General features: G+C 29.5%; 1 protein-coding gene and 3 pseudogenes across 2 annotated transcripts; 2 read left to right on the top strand and 2 right to left on the bottom strand.

The window, feature by feature from the left end:
- Positions 1-630: 630 nt before the first annotated feature.
- On the bottom strand, positions 631-3,786 carry LOC149513719 (ferredoxin-thioredoxin reductase catalytic chain, chloroplastic-like; annotated as a pseudogene). Its single transcript, XR_016330140.1, has 6 exons — positions 3,780-3,786; positions 3,550-3,699; positions 3,130-3,242; positions 2,215-2,299; positions 1,937-2,008; positions 631-911 (listed from the first exon to the last, which is right to left on the bottom strand). The product of XR_016330140.1 is annotated as a ferredoxin-thioredoxin reductase catalytic chain, chloroplastic-like (transcript).
- A 9,131-nt stretch (positions 3,787-12,917) lies between these two features.
- Positions 12,918-14,976, bottom strand: LOC111300524 (uncharacterized). Its single transcript, XM_022896153.2, has 5 exons — positions 14,771-14,976; positions 14,314-14,349; positions 13,553-13,754; positions 13,233-13,311; positions 12,918-13,149 (listed from the first exon to the last, which is right to left on the bottom strand). Exons 1-5 carry the CDS (start codon positions 14,926-14,928, stop codon positions 13,028-13,030), a joined length of 597 nt encoding a protein of 198 aa, XP_022751888.2. The 5' UTR covers positions 14,929-14,976; the 3' UTR covers positions 12,918-13,027.
- Positions 14,977-17,823: 2,847 nt separating this feature from the next.
- Positions 17,824-19,009, top strand: LOC111300523 (metalloendoproteinase 3-MMP pseudogene; annotated as a pseudogene).
- A 1,221-nt stretch (positions 19,010-20,230) lies between these two features.
- Positions 20,231-21,299, top strand: LOC111300942 (metalloendoproteinase 1-like; annotated as a pseudogene).
- Positions 21,300-23,454: the final 2,155 nt, after the last annotated feature.

Genomic DNA, 23,454 nt, shown 5'->3' with positions numbered 1-23,454 from the left:
TGAATAAAAAATTAAGACCTATTAAATAGATTTAAATACAATTTTTAGTTCTGTTCAAATTTTAAATTGAATCTTGGAAAAAAAAATTATAATATGAACTTGATTTGACTTAACTCAAATAAATATATATAATTAAAATATTATAATTATTTAAGTAGATATATGTAATTTTTTATTTTAATATTTTATTTAAACAAAAAGGATTCTTTTATTTTTTTAATTTTTTATTATACTAATTAAACTTAATGAATAAGCTTAATATTTATCTTTTCAACTTGGATCAGACTTGAAAAAATTTTGAGACTTGGATTGGACTAGACCTGAACACACATAAATTATTAATATCAAGTATAAATCTAACCGACACTTGGCCCAACCCATGAATACATCTAACCTGGACCATATTAAGAAAAAAAAAATTCGGGTTTCAAAGAGTAATTATAAGTCCAAGTTGTCTAGGATGGAGACTTTGCAAAACAAAATTATGACAGCTTAGCATTCAATAACTTGAGTAATGACTTGCCAAAAGAATTATAAGACTAATGCAGCAATTATAACCATGATTGCTATCAGGAGTTGCAGCAAAATCAGAGCAGGCTGCATCTGAACAGCTTTCATGAAGGAGGTTAAAAAGAAAAATGGAATTTATCCCCCTATTGACATACAAATATACATACAAATACAACCTCTGTTGGGCCAAATACAAGCTATGACTGTTTAGAAGAGAAAAACTCAAATGTCAAGTGCTACCTGTTTGTTGTTTGATATATGCTATTAATATGATGCTTATAAATAATGAGAAAAAAGATTTAGTAATCCATATATATATATATATATATATTTATGTATACCTGATCCTTGCAGCAAAATCATTATATGGAGTGAGAAAGAGCATGCAGTGACATTCTTTCCTGTCAAACAGTAGTAGAAATTAAATAAGAGAACTTAGATTAAATTAAGGAAATCAACATAATGACTGTAGATTCACCCAAACTGAAAACATCTGAGTAGATGTACCATTGTTCTGAAGCTGCATTCAAGCAACCAGATTTTACACTCCATAGGCCAATAGCCTTCAATGAAGGCATGTTTTAACCATTATCTTTGATATTATGAACTGCAAATTTTCAACCCATACAACAACTCGCCCTGCTAGAAGAAAGAGCATAGCCTAGAACAGACCAAAAGTCCTTTTTCTTTTCAAAAGACTGTGTGCCCTTGGGAAACGAGAAATATAGCTTGAATTTTCCATTGTACAGCTAAGAATGTAAGAAACATCAATATGCGTACATGAATCAGAACTCCAAGCCAGTAATTACTTAACACCCTTTGCCATGATATTAAAGATGACACAACAGGGAATCTTATCTACTAAGGACAATATCAACTTTAACATAGATCTGCTTTAGTTTGCAGCAAGTTTCTTGTTCAATTATTCATTCGGTAGATGAGATTCAGAAATATCCTTGCATGTTATTTTGATATTTAGAACAATAAAGGCCTGATGATAGATTTAATTTGAGTCATTAAAGATCATGGAAACCCTTCCCCACTTAATACCTTCAATACAACACCTAATACCTTCAATACAACACCTATCTGCTGAAAGTGCTTCAAAATCAATCTCAATCATGAGATTGAGTTGTGTTCTTAATTTCAAAAAATAACTAACTAGTTCTTCATGACAGTGAGCTCCAGTTCAGAAGTTTCCACTAAGTCAAAATCAGCAAGTTGACAATGCAACCATTATTTATAAGGGTTCGGAAAAGTTTTATACTTTATACCATTGGCACTGGGCAGCTGGTTAGAAAGGCAGTTATCATCTGCACCTTTCCAGGATGAATCAAAAGATCTTTCTACTTCCCATAAAACTCTAGCAGTGAGACCAATTTAGATGAATAACATACATTAAACTATGTTGTGACAATATATTCACCTCTCTCTCATAGGAACGCATGGACAATTCCAAAAGCCCTGCCCTACCTCAGCAGCTTTGTCATCATGATGACTGTAATACATTGGATTTACACTTAAATGTTATTAAATCTGATATAGCTATAACTATCAAGATACCTGACCTTAACAGGATTAATAATTCTGAACAAGATCGAGAGATCATGGAGGAAATATTTACCTACTATATATCAAGATATGTGAGTGTAAGATGATTGATAATTCTGAACAAGATTGAGAGATCATGGAAGAAATATTTACCTACAAGGGCTGAGTGGCGCACCTAACATATCTTTATGCTCTGCCAATTCTTGTTCAAACATCCAATATGAGTTTTTATTCCCCCCTTTTTAAATTTTTTATGTAGCATATTTGAAAAGATGAGTGAAAAAGATAGATTAAATAAAGAATCAGAACTAAGACATGATCTCCTCCCAAGAACATTCAGTTTCACTTTTCAGAAAAATAAATCACACTCAACATGATCTCAACTAAGGCAGAGATAGTTGGAACAATGGAGTATAGCACTATAATTGTTTTTCTATCTATCTTGTTGTTTATGAGTGAACAAGTTGTGATCCTTCTATCCATTGTTCATATGCAAAGCACTGAAAAATTTTAAACTTGACTTCTCCAATAGAACAACTCAATTCCAATTGAGCTGAAGTGAAGATTTTACCCACTAGTTTAACCTTATTAGACGGCATTCAATTCTTTCCAATTACAACCCAGGTTCACCAACTCAGAATAACAAATGCTTCTGATTGCAACAGTCTAGCATAAAACACTAAAGGATGGGAACTCCTCCCAAGAACTCAGTTTCACATTATGAAGCCATAACTAGGTAATGGCCCAGAATTATGGTGGATGCATATTAGATACGGCCTAAACAATACCTATAACAAATTTTATCTGCTCAAAATAATATCTTGCAAATTCAAGAATATGGCATAACTTCCATCATCAATCATATTCACATACTTACTTTAATAAGGCCAATATGTGAAGCTTTTTGAGTTGTCATATTAGCCGAAATGCTAAAGGGTGTAACCTTTGCAATTCAGCCCTTTAAATGTCTCACTTAGGTGGGATCAAAATTGGGTAATGACTCATATGGGAAGATTCTGAATGAGAATATGCAGTTAAATCTGTAAAGAGCAGAAGTTAAAAGAGTACCTTGATTACAACAGAAGTCACTCCCTTATCAATACAGAAATATGTTACTGACCGACGTGCATACTGTTCTGAGAATTTCCTCAATATTTCCACAGATTTCTCTGACGGCTCCACTGAACAGAAACCCAAAGGACCCAAAAGAAATCCATAAAAAAAAAAAAAAAAAACATAAACTTGAAGTCACATAATCATATAACATTGAAACCCCATGAATTATATCAAATAGAAAACCAAGAATACAGCTCCAATTCATTAAAAACAGCATCAAATTCAATCTATAAAAAAAGGAAGAAACTTTAACTCACATAATCACATAACAATCAAACTCAAAGACAAAGAAACAAAAAATGCAACTCAAATTCAAGCTAAAAATGATGATACAAAACTTAGGCCTTCACCAAAACAAGCAAAAGTTACTACCTTTAGCTCTGATTATAAAGCGGTGATGGTAAGTATTAGGAGGGCAAAGAAGATATAAAATGCCTCCATTACAGGAAGTTGCATGAAGAGTGCTAATTGCAACACAAAGACACAAACTAAAAACTACTTTTTTTTTTTTAAGTATGTGAGCTGTTTATCTATTATTTGTTGTCCTTCAATAGTTTTCAGATACATTTGTTTTCTGTTGGTTCCTGTTCCGATTTAGATACCGGACATAGGATTATTTGACGTTGATTTTTAGTTTTATATTTACGTATTTTTTTAAAATATATTTTAAGGCTTGTCTTTTATTTTGGGCCAAACTTTAAGGGCTATTCAGCACAAGTGAAGAATCATCTAACAAATTACTTAAAACAGTAGATTTCATTCTGCCTGTTTTATTTTCCAGCTTTTTTTGGGCCGTCCTTATTGGGTCATTCTGCTTATGCCAATGTTGTTTGCATTGGGTTTTGATGCCTCTTATTGGGTCCTAATGCCGTAATCCATTCATTTCCTTTGGAAATAGATGAATTCCAGGATTATAAAATATATTATATGTTTAGCCTGTTTGGATTGGTTCGGAAAGATGTATTGGATGAAACTCAAGATCCCATTGCTGCTAAATAAAACATATATATGTATATATATATATATATATATTAGATGCTTTCTGGCTAATAGTAGAAAGAGATGTAGACCCTCTATTGAGCCTTGGCATATGGTATTGGCTGTCCGACGACTGGTATATATCATTAAGGCACACGAATTCTTGGAGTTAATTCACTTCAGTTGATCACCCAAAAACTTCAAAAGTGCTGTCTACGTCAAATTATTGGTACTAACTAGCCAGTTATGATCACAATGTACTAATCGAGAGTCAAAACGTAAAGAAACCAAAGCTCTCATGCACTTGAAAGACGATGAAATTTTATGACCTGATATTACGATGCAGAAATCCTCCCATCACGTTGCCTGTCAAAGAGATGTTAAATTGTACTAATTGTTTGTACATTTACAATACTTTTCTAGCCATTAGGGAACATGATTTTTCTTTTATTAATAAAAATTTAAATTATGAGATCTATTAAGTTAAGGTAAGTCGTTAATCTATAAGTGACAGTTCAAGATTTTTTAAATTTATAGATTGCCTACTAACAAAAAACTATGAGAATTTAAATCTGGATGTTTTGCATGCAAAGTTTAAACCTTAACCACTTGCATCAACTTTTATTGGCATTAGTGAACATGATATTAACATTAAGCTTCATGCATTATTAAACAAGGAAGAGATAAAAAGTATAAAAATAGGCCTTGGGTTTCATTAATCTCTTATATCTAAGAAGAAAACTATGCATATGGTCACTTTGCAGATAGAATTAGGTGGTGTTCCAACAATGACAGATATATAAAGAGATGTTAAAGTAATATGATCGTTGAACAGTACTTTTCTTTTTCACCTTTAATAATGGACAGAAAGTTAGAATATAAGGACGACAACTGGAAGATACATGCATGGCCACTGGCCCTCTGCAGCTGGCCTCTCTTCAAAAAGGATATTAATCACCACATTATAAAGCTTTAGTGGATCTAAGTTTCTGCTCATGTACTTGACATTCAATGTTGCAAATTAGAGCAGGAGCTGCCTGCAACATCTATAGGCTAATAACCTAAGTCCAATAATGATCATATCATCGAACAACGTTCCGAACGTTGTCCTAATTTTATGTAAATTGATTAAGAATAAGTTATATGTTGACCAAGGCAAGCTTTTCCTAGTAAAAATTAAGTATAATTAATGTAACAAGATACATAATTACATGAGTTAATAGCACTATAGAGATACATAATTACATGAGTTAATAACACCGCGTTAAATTTTAAGATAATTTATTTTTGTTTTTAATTTTTAAAAAATTTTAATTGGATCTTTAATTGCTCAAAATTATCATATTTTGATCTTTTTATTTATGAAACCATTTAAATTGAAGATAAATATTAGTTGAAACAATGTAAATGATATTAGCTAATATTTCATGTAATAGATGGAGGGATCAAAATAAAATTTTATTTAAAATTTAAGCACCAAAGATGCTATCATCTCAAAAATGTTTTATATTTCAATATATTTTTATAAGATATTATATTTAAAATAGTATTTTTATATTTTTATTGTAATATATAATTTATTAGCTCAATATTTTTTGTTTTTTTAAAACATTAGATTTTCAAAAAATTAAAAGTAAGTTAAAATTTTCAAAATCTTTTTTAAAAAATTTCATATCATTAAAAAAATGTTTTATATTAAAAACATTATTTTGCGAATAAGTGATAATACAAAATTTTTTTCTATTCAAAAAATTTATTTTATATTAAAAATCTTAAATATTTTTCCTTTCCTTTTTCTAATTTATTTTATAAAATAAAAAGAGAAAAATAAAAATAAAAATAATTAATGAAAATTTAATTTTTTATATTTTGGATATGTTTTAGAAAATATTATGATTTAAAACAATTATTAATTTTTGTTATGATATTTTTTTAGTAAAATACTATTTTTAATAGAAGATAAATTTTTTTGAAAATTAAAACTTTGTTAAAATTTTGAAAATCCTTTTCAAAAAATTAAATAAAAAAGTCTATATCATTTTAAAATATTAAATAAAAAAATTTCATATCATTTTAAAAAATAGAATTATTAATCTATTCAAAAAATATATTTTCTATAAAAAATCTATGTTGAATATATTATTATATTAAAAAATTTATAATTTTATAAAATAAGGAAATAATATTTTCAGTAACTTGATTTTTTCCCCTTACCTGATCGGATGCGGTAAGGGTCGTTTTCGTGTCTATTTTTTAATTTTTTATAAATATAAAATTTAATAAAAAGATAAATTGAAAATATTTTTTTCAATAGGAAAAATATTATGAATAGATTGGTAAAATGATTAGAAAATATTTACTTAATATTTTTAAAAATATAAAATTTTTATTTAATTTTTTAAACCATTATAATTAATTTTTAAATAATGCAAATTTTTTCAAAAAAATATTTTAAAATTTTAAATTAATTTTAGTTTTTGAAACTCTATTTTCTATTAAAAGTAAAAAATATTTAATGAATAAATTTTATTATAATTAATATTTTAAAAATATTATTTTAAATTAATATTTTATAAAATGTATTTGAAATATAAAAAATTCGAGATAGTTGCATTCTTGATCCCTAAATTTTGAGTGAAATTTTATTTTGATCATTTTATCTACCATATGAGATGATGCTAGTTGACACCATTCAACTGACGTCAATTGACATTTATCATCAATTTGACAGATGAAAAGACTAAAATAAGATATTTTTAGATAATTAGATATTTAATTAAAATTTTTTAAAGATAAAAATCTAAAATAAAATTTAACTCAAAATTTAGCGACTAAAGGTACTATTTACCCCTAGTTACATAGTACAATTTAGACAAATTAACATATTATATGTATTAATATAAAATTTAACTCAATTAATTCATATTCTCATATTTAAAAAGTGACTACCAGTAAAACTATTATTTAAATCTTAATACCTACAACTTTTCTCTGATCATTATACTATGGCCTACTATGTAACAAAAACATTTGGTCAAATTATGTTAAAAATCCCATGATCTTCTAATATTTGAAATTTAATTTTTATACTATAATTCATATAAATTTAATTATCTTATTATTTGGATTTGATAATTTAATCCAAATGCTAACTATATCAATTTTTTAACATTAAAAAATACTGACATTGCCATTGAATTAATGATGTAAGCATTGACTTTTTTTAACGTAGTATTAACTTTATTAACGTTAAAACTTAGATAAAATTTAAAATTTAATTCATATACTCACATAAAATTTAAAATTCCCTCTAGTAAAAAAATTCAATATTTCTAAAATTTTTTTATAAATTTTCTAATTTTTTAAAAATATCAAAAAAAAATTTTCAATATTTTAATTTCTTTTTTCCAAAATTTTTTTATTATTCAAAATTTAATATTTTTATATAAATAAACTATTTAATTTTATTATATCTAAGTTTTTAGAATTTTTATAAAATTTTCTATATATTTTACTTTTTATGTTTTTTTTAATATTTTATAATATTTAACGTTTTTAAAAAGAATTTATAAGTTAAAATTTATTTACATGTTTTTATATCTTATTTAAGTGAAAAAATAAATTAGAATAATTAACTCTTCGTGCTTCGCTATTTTTATATTTTACTCTAAATTTTTAAGCTCTTCTACCATAAATATATCAAAACAGATCAAATTTTAAAGACACATTGTTTCTTTATAATTTATTTATTTGCTTAAATATTAAAAAGAACAGAAAATTTATAAAAGTTAAAAATTAAAAAAAATGGAAATTTTATAAAAATTTCAAAAATAGTAAAAAGAACTTAAATATTTTGGTTAAATAAAATGTTAAAATTTGAAAAATAAAAAATTCAAAAATGATTTTTATTTAAAAAAGTAAAATATTGAATTATATTTAATATTTTAAAAAAAACTAAAAAAATTCAAAGTATTGAAGTTTAAAAAATTAAAATGATTTTTAAAAAATTGAAAAAAATATGATTTTTAAAAATTAAAAGATATTAAATTAATATTTTAAATATTAAAATTTCTCAAAAAATTAGAGATTTTTTTAATAAAAAATTTAAATCTGATTTTTAAAAGAGTAAAAACTATAGTTTTTATTAAAAACTATACCAACATTATTAATTTAAAGATTTTATGAAATTATACTCTAGTGATTAAATTTTGAATTTCATGTTAATACATTAATTATTTGCATAATTTAACAATTAATTTATTCGTATAACTTAATTCCACATTAACCAAATTTACGCCTACATCATAAATCAACGGCCACGTTAATATTTTTAATTGTAACAATTTGACAGAATTAACTATTAAACTAAAATTATCAAATGATTATCGAATTAAAATAATACAAAAACTAAATTTATATGAATTACATTAAATGAATTAAAATCCAAGATTTCGTAAAGTATTAGGCACATCTGGCATAATTGGACAAAAACATATATATGGATCTCGAGTTTGATGGAGATGAGCTAAAAAACCGTGATCAAGGGGAAAGAAATCATCCTTCATGGTATATGAATGGAACAAGCATAAATAGATATTGCTGAAGATATGTATCTTATTCCTTCTAAGTAAGAAGTAAATCATGTTAAACCAGAAAGATATAACAGATCAGAAATGTATTAATCAAAATAAAGTAATTAACAACAATGAACATCATAAGCAACTGAAATATATTAATCTTTCAGAAGCAGTTTCCTTTTTGATCTCCAAACTCAGGAGAAAATTAAGGGGAAAAAATGGCTAAATATTAAAGGAAAAAAAAAAAGCTAAACAAAAGAATGCTTGAATTAAAAAAATCTTACCTAACCAAATGAATGGACAGTTTGCAAGTGTTTGTGTTGCTTAAGACTGAAGCTAAACACTTTTGCTTCTAAAATGGAAGTCCAAGACACCTATTTGATTGAACAATTCCTTAACAAAAAAACTTCAATCCTTTATGTTACTACCATAGAATATTGTTTTCTGGATTAGATCAACCATATCATACATCCAAGAGTTTCTTCTCCTATGTGTTTCAATATAGACATAAAGAAAGAAAAAGAAATGTATAAAATCATGACTAATGATAGCATCTGATTGTCTATTACCTTTGTTTTGTCAAGTTATTAATCATGGCAAGTTCATGATGCTATCAGTTTAATCATAGGATCAACTCCAAAATGGTATATTTTTAGGAGATAGACTTGGGTGTGACAAAAAGAGCTCCAAGTTAGAGGTAGGCTTGAACTGCAAAACCCTAATACAAGAAAAAACTACAGTTTCACTTATGATAAACATGATAGATCTGCTTTAAGCCATTTCCATACCTTACAATCATGCTCTCAAGCATAAAAAACACTTCAATATAGCTGAAACTTTAGATCAAAATATTTTTATCTTGGTTAAAAGATTATCTTGAAAGAAGCAGAAAGTAGAAAGTAAGTTTAAGGAAGTACTTCATATGTAGAAACAAGAAGAAAAGAGAGAGATCTCTTACAGAACATAGTGAAAACACACAAGTTTTTTCACTTCTTAGTTGTCTTCAATAACCTAACAAGAACAAACCATAGAAACTAAAAGCTAGAAGTACTAGATTTGCTTTGATCTAGCAAATCTTTCGGACCAAGATGCTTGATTCCCCCAAGATATTAAAAGGAAAAAGGAAGACATGGAAAGACTGGAAGAAACAGGAGAAGAGAAAAGACCCATCACTCAAAACCAGGAACGCAACTCAAAACAAGAAAAGCTATAGCTAGAAAGGCCCTTCTTTGCTTTCTTCTGGATGATCTCCTCTATCCCACTTGAAAACACATGTCCTTTGCTTAGCTTCTTCTAATCTTTTTTTTTTTTTTATTCTTTTATCCTCCTTTTTGTTTGATGAAATGATGGCATACTTTGAAGATTGTAGAAGGTTATGATCATAAAGGAAGTGGAGTGGTGTGGGAACAATGATGGCGGTGGAGAAGATAGAGAGAAAGTGGACATCATGATTGCTGTTAGCTTTATTTCTCTGGTGTTGAAAGAAAGAAAGTTCAAGGTTTTTTGTGCTCTTCTCTCTTTCTCTCTCTTTTGTCAGATGAGGGAGAGAAGAGAAAGAGAGAAATCATCAAACCTCAAGACCCCTCTTAGCCATCAAAGTGTTCAATACTGCTTGCTCTAACCCTACATTTAACTAGGTTTTATACTAGGGTTAGCAAATACTAGTTGCACTACTTTTCTGAGATCAAATTCTGTATCTAAAATGAAAGAGTACTCGAACTTTCCCAAGTATGGATAAGAACCAAACATGGTCTTTCCTTTCCTTTACCAAATGATCATTAAGATATTGTTTAATGTTATTAATTAATATATACAGGTTTGAATTTGATTTGATAATTTTAAATATGATATAATAAAAAAATATAATATAATATAATATAAAATTAATAAAAATTATATGTGAATTTAATAAAATAAAAAATATATTTTTTAATGTGTTAATATGAATTTTAATATAATAATTTTTATATTTTATATGTATTAAATACAAAATAAATGACCAATTATCAACCTAGTTTGAAAATTTCACTTCATCTTAATGTGAATATCCTTTTCAAAAAAAAAAAAAATTACATGCATGTGATTCAAGTTTCATATATATGTAGGGAACTTGCATTTTAAAATTGTATGGCTGTTGGCACCAAAAAGGAAGTCGTATGGTTGTTATAAGAGAGAAATTTATTGGTACTAATGGTAAAAAATTTAAATTTGTTAAAGTAAGATTTTAATTTCGAATCTTATGAATGAAAAAAAAAAAAATTAAAAAAAAATATTTTTTTTATAAAATTCAATCCAATTCGATTTTAAAATAATTAAAATTTAAAATAATTACAGAATATTGAAGAATCCCAGAAAAAAAAAAAGAATTGTACTTTTATGGTTATTTGCTAGGCAATGAAGCATGATCCTCGTTGAGAAAGTGAAAGTTTATTTATTTATTTTTTGTGCAAAAGCCAAAGTCTTAAAGAGCATGCAAAATTGCAAATGCAACTATGAAATAGGTGGGTAATGTGTTTAAGGGGCAAAAGGTGTTTTTACACTGCCCAAGAATAAATATTTTCCATGGCAAGTTGAAGTTTTTTATTGGTTTTCTGAGCCAAAATCTTGACAACTGATTTTACTTGGTATCTGCCTGTCCTGCCTTCTGAATATCCATCCTTGCTTATGCATTTTGGGGTAATTTTTCATGCCCCTCGTTCAATTAAAAATGCAAGAAACCAAGAATAATCATAATGTACATCCTGTCCAATTCTCTGTTTGCTGCAGAAACTCACTTGGAAATCTATCGGTTTGGTAAAGAGCGAAAATCAGGCGGTATCCTATCAAACATCAACTTTCACTTTATACCAAACATGAATTGAATTTCGCCCTGCTACAGTGCAGATATGTTGCAGTCAATCAAAAAGTTAATACTATCTCAAGTTCACATAGCCAATGTGTGAGTGAATAGGTTTGATTTGAACTAGAAAGCGATGAACTTACAAATTCACATAAAAGCAAAGAAAGTTACTCGAAGTGCAAAGATGTGAAAAGTGAAAATGCTAAGGGAAAATTCGCTTTGGAAAACTCTGCTATTGATATATATTTTTTTTAGCATTTGAAATTATTAAAATTTAAAATTTGATAATTAAAATTAAAATTTTAATATTCTACTAATAATATCTGGTATTGATTTGTATACCGTTTATATATCACACATTAGCTAAAACTTTATTATCCATCTCTAAAATATAAATTTTCGCTTATTTTATGATAGTGTTAGAAATGTTAATAGGTAAGATATGAGATAGATGATGTATTTTTCATCCTAATATCTTTATATTATACATATTTTCGTATTCATATTCAATAGATATTTTAAATCTATTATCATCTCTATCCTTATAGGTATTTAATGAGTATGTGTAATCTTTGTACTCATAACTTTTTAAAAAAAATTAAAGCAAAAAATTATTTTCTTAAGTTTTTTTTTTTTTAATTTCTCGCATATTTATGTACTTTTTAAATAAATATATTAATATATATTTTAAATAAAAATATATTAATTCTATTTAATTTAAAATAATAATATATATTATTTAATAAAAATTTTATTTATTAAATATATATAAATATAAATGTAGAGTATAAGCATGGGTACAAGTTTGAATACAAGATGGGTGCTATATTACTTGTCTTTGTCCTCGTACCTAGTAAAAAATTTAAAATCATACTTGTTCTCATATTTTTTTTCATTAACATCCTCGTAATGTAATACTCATTCTTATTTCTATGACAAAAAATCAGATTTCTCTTTGAATATAAGTAAAATTGACATCCCTAACAGTCAAGTAATCACATAAATCAACTGCACGCTACTAATACTAAAAAGTATACAACTTTGTGTTTTCCAGATTATAATGAAATAAGAAGGCATGGGAAAAATTCTTATATTAACCATTTTACTGTTTATGATTGCTTCATAATACATTAGCATGAACCCATAAACAATAAGAGCAACTGTGTTGTAGTTATTTACAAGATAGTTTTAATTATACACAGTTTACATTCACATACAAATATAACCATGTAAAAGAATGGCATTTGGTATTGAGTTTCACATTTCACAGACTGATGGCAAATTTGTTCCTGTAGATGGCAACGACCAGCATCCAGGGGAAGAAAAATTAATTGGCAAACATTAAATAAGCAATTGCAATAAAGAGTAAGGTTTATTCATTATGAGAGATGATCGAACAGTACAAAGTGCATACTTGAGGAAACTTTTGGCATACAATTGTATACAGCTTTGACATTCACATTTTGTATTTGAGGTACTGATCAACTGTGAGAGGTTTAGGGCCACCAAACCAGTTAATCATAAAAATGTCTTTGATCTCCAGTTTGAAGATCTGGAAGTTATGACTCTTAGGCCACCCTGTCCATCAACCATTGCAAACTTGGTTACCAGAATAAAGAAAGGAAACGAAGTGAAAAACAATTGTTTGGACTAAGGATTACCCTTCATCTCAGGATGCTTTGTGAACAGTGCAGTTTGAGCAAATTCTGCCTCTTTAGAGTTTGCATCAAGTAGTACCAACTAAAAAACCACAAGGCACAATCAAATTAACAACTCCAGTTACAAAAACCAGCATAACTTTATCATATGAATCAGATTAACAAAAAGAACTTAATCTTTATAAATGACACAGGTGAACCAAGATCAAATAACTATAAGAAACACTGGAGTGACTGTATGTGCACATTATAGGTGACACAATAATATTTTCCAGATGGTGACTAGAGAATAAACAAAAAGCTTACTTGATTTAGCATCATACCTTTCCTGTGAGGGTGATTTTGGCACAAACAGGGCTCTCTGGGTCTGCTTTACCACAAGTTCCAAGTGGATACTCACTGATTGTGAGTGAGGATCTATGGTCCTTCAATGCATTTCTTGCTGTTGGATCAAGGGTTGTCAAATAGAAATATGGGATGCCAGAGCTTTTCTCAGGTACCCCATCACTAAAAGAGACAACATTCCTGCAGCACAAGTTAACATTCTTGTTCAGTGGGGAAAAATGCAGGACTATGAGAGAGTATCATGACATCTTCAAAAAAGCAGCTTAGAATACCGAAGGTTAGGAAACCTATCGTATCATTGTGAGTTGTGACGTTGCAAATACGCAACTTAGAAGCAAATGTAAAGATAAATGTCATGAAAATTTACAGATGTAAGTATAGAACTTTAAAGCATTCCCATGCTTTCTCAATGATTGCATGACGGTGAATTGTATATGAAAGGGCCTAAAATGCTGAAAACAGTAATCCCATCTCATCAAAATCTAATCCATACCAATAAAACCAGATATTTGAAATAAGAGTCAGATTAGCTGAGATCCTTCATCTCTCTCTCATCTAATCTTGTATAGAATAAAAAATAATTAAGGCCAAAAGCACCCAAATATCATTCACTCACATTTTAAGAAAACATCCAACTTGGCATATAGGTATAGCCAAAGAAAGGGACAAAATGTATTGAGCTTAAACAAGAGGAATATCTTCATTTCATTAACTATAAAAAAAAGTGAGGAAAACTTACCCAAATGGTGCTCCTTCCAACTCAGTTGATATTGTACTGCAAAATTAAAATGACAAATAAGCCAAACCTACAACACCAATCATTTCGAAGCTGTAAAAAAAATATTATAACCAATTCAATAGGAAAGGAATGATACCAAGCAACAAATGTGATCTATGGAACATACAAGCCAAGATACATAGGCAGTATAAATTCATTGTTTACTTCAAATTTTGTATTTTTTCCCTTCATTTCCCCTAGTTTCAGCAAGCATATAATTCATCTTTGAGCAAAAAAGAAGTGAAAGCTTTATCTTTTGACAGTTGCATATCAAAATTTAACAATATCAATCAATTTGGTAATCTGATCAAAAGTTGAAGTATACAAAGAAACACAGAATCCAAATTACAATCTCAAAGCAAGAATCAGAACAACAAATTAAGAGTAGCAGAAGCCAGAGAGGAAAAAGAAGTATTACTTTAAAATCCCCCAAGAATTCTGGGACACCAACCATCGAGCATAGCCAGCAGCATCATCTCTGTCAGGTTTTGATGCTGCTAACAACCTTCCCTGAACGCAAACTTGAAAACCCAGAAAAAACAGGACCAACAAACAGTAAAAGCCTTTGGTTTTCATTTTTTTTGTTTCTCTGACTCTTTTCAGACAAAGACTATGCAAGAAGACGAAGATAAACTGGACAATATCTGTATTTATACACAAAGTTTTGGAGTTAAAGACAAGATAGTGGCAAAGGCAGCAAATTTGTAGTTTTGGTTGCGTCAGCTTTCAAGCTCTCTATCAGAAGGAGATTATGCAACTGAGCTGTTAAAAGATGGGATGTTTTAATCCTATGATGTCAAGAAGACTACATGAATCAATCTTTGTGCTCCTTATGATTGTACTTTTTGTCAAAGTGCCAGCTTTGCCCAAGATGTACAAGATTAAAAACATTTAAAGTTATAAAATTAACATGTTTGACATATGTGTGAAATATTTATAGTTCCGGGTCGATGTATAACATTGTATATTTTGTACTGAATTGTAGCAGATTTGGCCCTAGAAACTTAAGAGGATTGAGCTGGATTTCAGGGTCCCAAGGAGCATGGCATTAAACACTTTAGCTGTCAATCTTTATTGTTGGCTCACATGGATATCCACCCATCCTTGGCTTCTTGCTTGTACATTCTGCATGTTCCCATGTTATTTGATTGTAAGACAAGTACTTGAGTTTTTGATTCAATGGCTGATGAAACAATAAAAAGCAAGATGAATTGGAATATGATGACTCTTTAACTTGTAGATAGCGGATAGCTTTTCTTTGTCTTGTGTATCGCATCATTCTCTTTTTAACAATTTAGGTTGGAAACTCTTACTCTAAATTGTAAACTTAAATAACGAATTTCAGTTGAAAAAGTATATTTGTACTTTCCTTCCCTTTTTCTTTTTCATTCAATACAAAAAGTCTTCCATGCATGTTACTATTGTCTAATGTTATTGTTATACTTCCATCCAACCTTAGATAAGAATCTAATTGTTGAAATTTATATAAGAGCTCAAAATTTAGTTGCTGCAAATAATTACTTGATTTGGATTTGAAAATCAGTTATATTAAGGTTAAATGTGTAATTTAACTCTAAACTATATCACTTTTCATGATTTAGTATTTATAAAAAAATTTACAATTAAGTATTGAACTTTGTTTTGGTCAAAAATTTTGTCCCACACATTAATTTTATTAACGGTAAATTAATATGGTATAAAACAACCAATAATATCGTAACATGTAATATATTATTATGGGTTAATGTTTATTGCATCAACGTTTTGATTAATGATATTAATTTATTATGCAAAATATTTGATAGAAATAAAGTTTGAGTAAATTGTGAATTTTTTTCTATAAATATTAAATAGTTAAAAATAATATAATTCATGGACCAAATCACATATTGACCGATATATATATTTGAAGCGAGATTTGAGCAGAAATTTAGATTCTTAAGTCTTAATTCTCAAGTTGTTACAGTTATACAATTCAATGCAAGTTCACATTGTGCTTGTAAGAGGCCCAACTCAAAGACTCAACACTTCCAGCTAAATCCAAGAGCAATTGGGCTTCGTTTAAACATTAGAAACGGGTTCAATTTCCCGGGTGGGGAGACCAGATCAAGTAAACCAGGGAAGTTTCCAAAAATCCACGTTTTTCTTGCATCAAAGATCTTAAAAATACTCGAAAGAGAAAGCAAAATACAGAAAAATTTCACAAATTCAAAGAAAGAAACCCAAAAAAGACGTATAGGATACTTAGAAAATTGTCATTACTAACGGATGGTGCTCTTCTTTTTTCTTGTATGGATTCGACTCTCATAAAAATTGAAAAAGATAATTTCTCAGGCACCTTTATTGCTAAAAAAAATTTGTCAATCATTTAGCTGACTCACTGGCTTTTTTTCTATATACAAGTTGCGCGGTGGGGAGAGGTTGCGCACGAAAGTTACAAATGTGTTACAAGTGATGTTGGTGAAGTTATTTATTAAAAATGAATAAATAAAAAATTTAAATTAATAAATTATTAATATTTAATGTAAAAATTAATAATACGTAAAATAATTATTAAAAATATTATTATAATTTAATATGATGAAATCTTTTAATATATTAATTTTGAATTTGAATTTGAATTTATTTATTTTTAATAAAAAATTTTATGGATTTCACCTGCAAAACTTCACGTAAATCCTTTAGGAGATGTTGCTGGCTACCTTTTTTTTTCCCTTTTCTTTTTGCACCCAATATTTCACGATGAAAACTGAAAACAAGCATCACTGTCCAGGTTTTAGTTTGCCTGCTTGTTTCTGAAGAAAAGATCACACTTGTGCGGCTAACACAGGGTTAATTTGTTTTGTCTTGAGCATGGATATTGGATATATGTAGAAAGGAAACGCCAGAAAAACCAGCAAAATACGTATAATCAAATTCCAGAAAAACCAGACAAATACTTATAATCAAATGCCACTCTAAAGCCCAAGTTCCAGTTTTCCAATTCCCTTCAGGAATGCCAAAGACTTGACTTAATCATTTTTTGTTCAAATTTTAAATAAACAATTCTAGAATCGCAGTCTATTTCCTGTAACTAATCAAATAATCAAGTCAAAATTTGGTTTCTGTCAATTCTTGGGGGTCCAAATGTCTGTTTTTTGTCCTTAACTTTTCTCATTAGAAATGTATGCGCCTACCCTCTTTTTTTTTCTCTTTCGGCCCTCTTCCATGCATGGTTTCTTCCTTGAAATGTTATTAAACTTTTGTAAACCAATATTGCAGGTTGAGAATTCGTCAACTGATGATTTTATTTAAAGCTTTTACTCTGTCCAGGAAAAAGTTTTGATAGCCTTTTCTTTACACGTTAAGAACTGTGACTGTCTTCATTTGCAAGACCTCGTAAAGTCCTATTACAAACGAAGACTGACTCGAGTCTATTGTTCAGACTATTCAAGCCATATATGGCTATAAATAGGCAAATAATATGAGTTAATTTCACAACCACTGAAGAGATTTCCTCTATAGCCATTGATTAATCATAATCATGAAATCTGAAGCTATTCCATTCTTCTCATTCACCCTCCTCCTTCTCTTTCCCTTGCTGTTTCAGGTTGTTTTAGCAGACTTGAAAGACAAAAAACCATCCCCATTTGAGTTTCTCCAGCATCTTCAAGGATGTCACAAAGGAGACAAGGTTAAAGAGATACATAAACTCAAAAAGTATCTCGAAAATTTTGGTTACTTGAGCTATAAGAACAAGACGCATGCCAATGATGACGATTTCGATGATTTTTTGGAGTCTGCCATCAAAACTTACCAGCTCAATTATCATTTGAAGGCAACCGGGACTTTGGATGCCAAAACAGTATCAAAGATGATGAACCCGCGATGTGCAGTAGCAGATATCATCAATGGTACTTCTAGGATGCGTTCTGGCAAGAAAAGGCACCACCCTTCAGGCTCTAAATCGGTCCATATGGTCGCTCACTATTCATTCTTTCCAGGGGAACCCAGATGGCCAGCTTCCCAGTCCCATCTCACCTATGCATTTCTTCCAGGGACCCGAGCCGATGCCATTAACCCTGTGGCTAAAGCTTTCCAAACATGGGCCGCAAATACTCACTTCAGTTTTTCGAGGACTGAGGACTATGTCAATGCTGATATCACAGTTAGCTTTGAAAGTCTCGATCATGGAGATGGATCCCCTTTTGATGGACCTGGTGGAACCTTAGCTCATGCTTATGCACCAACTGATGGGAGATTCCACTATGATGCAGATGAACAATGGTCTGTAAGTGCAACCCCTGGTGCATATCACTTGGAAACTCTGGCATTGCATGAAATCGGACACCTTCTTGGCTTGGGGCACAGCTCCATTGAAGGGGCCATCATGTATCCCACCTTCAGGTCCGGAGAAAGCAAGGGTTTGCACGGGGATGATATTGAAGGAATCAAGGCTTTATACAACTATTGAGGAAGCTAGAGCAAGTGAAATTTGTGAATCAATATAAAAAACAATAATGTTGCATTTTTTGTATGCTAACATCTATCGGGTTTACGGATCATATAGAAAGTACTGTCCACTAGAATAAGTCTCGTCCAACAAAAATAAAATAGAGATGAGGAGAAAAGTCTTTATATTTTCCAGTTTGGTCATAATAAAAGGAAATTAGTTCAATTGCTGATCTTATCAATCAACCTTGTATAAATTAAAAGGAAATGTTCCAGAATAAACCAAACCAACCAAAGCAAATTCGCGGCCCAAGACAGACATAAAGAATAAAGGACCTTCAAGAGAGCCAATCAAATCCTGATCATCAATTTACAAATTGAATTTGATGAGACTGAGAAATAATTAAGCTTATCACATGCATGCGCCCATGGCTTCATTGTAAGGCATGATCTAGTTATCTTATTTATTTATTTATTTTTTTGTATAATGGTCTACAATGGTATCATAATTTGATGGTACCATATAAAGAAATTGATAGTAGATATTTTTACTTGAAAAAGTGGTTTTTACATGTTCAAATGGAGAAATTTGAAAAAAAAATAGTAATTTCTTTTTTTTACATAAATAAGAGAAGTGATTGTAAGAATTGAGATTCAGACTGCATCCGTATTGAATGTCATCTCTTAAATTGATTGTATAAGCTAAATAAATTAAATTTTGAGTATAAAGATTTATTTTCTTTTACTTATACCAAATAAAATTCAGAACAGTTTAAAACAGAGTTTTCTTCGGCTTGATAAAGATGTAGATAATTTTAGTAGCCATGACCATGATGGCTATAGAGAAAGGAAACTTCAACAAGTCCTGTTTGTTTTCCTGTCAGAGTTGATGATGTGCTGATTCATCTTGGTGGTTACCAGTAATTAACAGATTTAAATAAAGACTAGCTTTTTGGCATAGCAACTTAGTAACTGAAGTTCATGTCAATCCTTTGAGTTCTCTTCTTGCTTTTCTACAAATCCTATATGACAATTTTGAAGATTTGCTTGCCTGAAAACTTTTTGTTTCTCTATTTTTAATTCCAGCAAAGGAAAACAAATTAAATGAGCATTTCATCTAGTAATTATTCAGAAAAGACAAAGAGAGTATACTCATTCATTGTTGCCTGAGTTCAAATTTGAGAGTCTGCGAAAAAATAATTTTTCATGAATTTGCCAAGTTCGGCAGATAAAATAACCCCACCGGTCTGAAAGGAGACGTTCTAAGCAAAGACTAGTAAGCGCATGCCACTTAAAAAAATGTGAATATTTATAATGACAATCAAATGGAACGCATTAATGAACTACACACGTGACATCAAGGGAAGAACTTGGCCTAGCTTCATTGAGTTAAGCTCAGGAGGTTCCCCATTGAAAAAATCCAAATCCGTTGAATTTCTTTAGCAAAATGCATTGCCCCAAGGGTAACTTGAAACTTGAAGACTGGGGTTCCAAGTCTTCCATCTTGAAAAGGAAACGTTAGACCTTTTTTTTTTTTTGGTTTTTTGGTAGGGTAAAATGTTGAGAGTAACTTGCCCCGCGGGGTGTCACTGGTTTTTCCTTTGAAATTGAATTGAATAGAATATTCCAATAAACGTATATTATCAGTTGATAACTCGTCAAGGGATTTATGTCTATGGGAGAAATTAGCATGTTATAGCTTTTTCCTAGAGAGAAATGTGTGTGTATCTTTTTTCTTCAACTTAGAAGACCTAGTAAACTCATAATTAAAAACAAAATCTCATGGCATGGCCATGATGATGATTTCGATGAGCTCTTGCAATCTGCCCTCAAAACTTATCAGCTGAATTTCCATTTGAATTCCACTGAAACCTTGGATGCCAAAACTGTATCAAAGATGATGATGCCTCGATGTGGCTTAGCAGATATCATCAATGGTACATCTTGGATGCTTTCTGGGTTATGGCATGAAAAGCACCACCATGGAGGCTCTAAAACTATCCATGATGTCAGGATGTCTCCCATTTTTCCTTCTTCCCTCGAAGCCCCAGATGGCCAGTTTCCAAGTCCCATCTCACTTAAGCATTTCTTCCAGGGACTCGTGCTGATGCCTTGAGCCCCGTTGCAAGTGCTTTCCAAACATGGGCCGTAAATACACACTTCAGGTTTCAAGAATTTAAAACTATAGGGATGCAGATGCTGATATCACTATCAGTTTCGAACGTCGCAATCATAGAGATCGAAGCCCTTTTGAAGGCCCTGATGGAGCCATAGCTTATGCTTTTGCACCAACTGATGGGAGATTCCACCATGATGCAGATGAAACATGGTCTGTAAGTGTTAGCCCAGGTGCTTTTCACTTGGAGACTGTTACATGGCATGAAACTGGACACTTTCTTGGCTTGGGGCACAGCTCGGTTGAGAATGCCATTATGTACCCATCCATCTCGCCCGGAAGACCCAAGGGTCTGGATCAGGACGATGTTCAAGGAATCAGGGTTCTATACAAGAGATGAAGAGTTATGAAGTGAAAGTCTATGCATCGATATTGATCAATATTGCAATTTTAATAGTGTTGTTTTCATTTTGGTTTCGGTTATATAACAGAATGTCTAGTGCATAAGCATAAGTCTTTTTCGACAAAATAAGTTGTAGGGTGAAATAGGTAAGTCTTTGTATTTTCGTGTTTGGTTATAAATAAAGTTAGTCCTATTATTATTACTTGTTTTCTACAGTTTTCTATATTAATTTCCAAACTGATTTGGAACTTGAATCTCTGGTTATCAGCTACATTTATTCATCTTGATCAATGGACCAATACAAATTAAGAATCAATGCAGCTATAGCCTGCAAGATTAATCACAACAGTAATTGATGTATGTTAGCGGGAAAGATTAAATGAAGTTATTTAAGTGAAAATTTATATATTTTTTATTAAAAATAAATAAATAAAATTAAAATTGAAAATTCAAACCGATATATAGAAGGTTTTGCTTTACATTAGATTAGCTTCACAAAATTAAAAAAAAAAAAATGATATAATTTTTAGATTTTTAATAAAAATTTTAATAAAATTTTTACTGTTGAATAAGTATTAATTAAATTTGAGTTATAAATAATAATTTTAATAATTTTTTATGTATTATTGATCTTATCATTAAAATTTATTAATTTATTAATTTGAAATTTTTATTAAAATTTTTATTGACTTGTTTTTAATAGAAAACTTAACGAATTTCATTTAAATCTTACTCATTTGTTAACGGGTTAAATTTTGAAAAAAAATTTAAGATTTAAAAGCAATAGATCATATTAGAAGTAATGAGTTTCATTTCTCTTTTTGCCATGTCAAGACTCTGATTTTATATTTTAAACGTATGCAAAAAGACATTGAAGTTTGGAGGCCTTTAATTTTAAGTCAAACCAAAAATATTATGGCAATAGACTTTGTTATTTCCATTGATTTTAGACTACATTTGATCGAAACTAAACTCTCGTGGAAATTCTAAAGCCAATAGTGATAGAAAACCTTGCCAATGTAGAATTAAGCAAGCCGAAATTTCAAAAATCTTAATAATGAAGTGCTGAAAATCTTGCCAAATGAGGCCCTGAAGTGATAAAAGGACCAAGCTAGTAAAATGAAGAATAATAATTCTTGAGTTAATTTGGTCTCAATAATATGAAATAATTAATCACTTGATTAATCTAAATCATGAAATTCATGAACTGCCTTCTTTTTACTTCTTATTAATATTTATTAATGTCTTTATTTTAAAATTCATAAAAATTTTAAAATTTTTCGTTCAAACCCATCTAAAGGTATTGTCCATTAATGCAATAATTCTAAACAATTTCAGTTGGACAAACAATACTAATTATGTGGATATACGTTGTTGGATAGAGAGAGGAATTATATATCTGAACATGTTTCTATGTTTTAATTTAATAAATGGGTTGACTACTTTTTCAGTTTATAAGTTTAGTCCTATTAGAGTAGGTCTATGAATAAAATTTTTAAATTCAAGTTTGACGAGATATTATTAAATGAATAAAACAACTTTTTTTTAAATTAATTTTAATTCTAAAATATATTTAAAAATATTAATTTTTAAAATTTTTGGGTCACATGTTCATGGGTTGAGCTTTGGACAAGGATTCCCAAAAATCAACTAAGTCTAATCCAATCCAATTTGATCCATAAACGTCTTTAGCTATTCATAAATGAATTAATTGTTTGATTTTTTGTAGAAGAAAAGAAAAAACTAAAACTCAAATCTATCTCAAACGAGCAACATCAATATGGTGTCACCAAAAATATGTTGGCTTAACTCTATTATGGGATTCCTTGAAGAAGTGCAGCCTCAATTGAAAATTTTCTATTCTTGATACAGAAGATCCTTAATATCCAATAATAAAATTTGTAATTTGAGTTTAATTTTAACCTTATCATCATGGGATATGACTAAGCATTTAACAATAATCAAGTCACTTTTTCTCTTAACCATTTCTTAGATAAACTTAAGATATATTTGATCTTAAATTAGTTTATAGTAAGAATGATTTTGCCCTCATAAATGTCCTTTAATTCTCGATTTTGATTCATGAATGAATTTTTGGACACACCACGATACATGAACCATCCAACATTTTATTGTACAAAAGCAGAAACAA

The sequence above is a fragment of the Durio zibethinus genome, chromosome 18 (genome assembly GCF_047325235.1).
Source record: "Durio zibethinus cultivar Kanyao isolate XHJ-2024 chromosome 18, ASM4732523v1, whole genome shotgun sequence".
Classification (NCBI taxonomy): Eukaryota; Viridiplantae; Streptophyta; class Magnoliopsida; order Malvales; family Malvaceae; genus Durio; species Durio zibethinus.
Note: the sequence above shows the minus strand (reverse complement) of the source record. Positions and strands in the feature narration are given on the sequence as shown.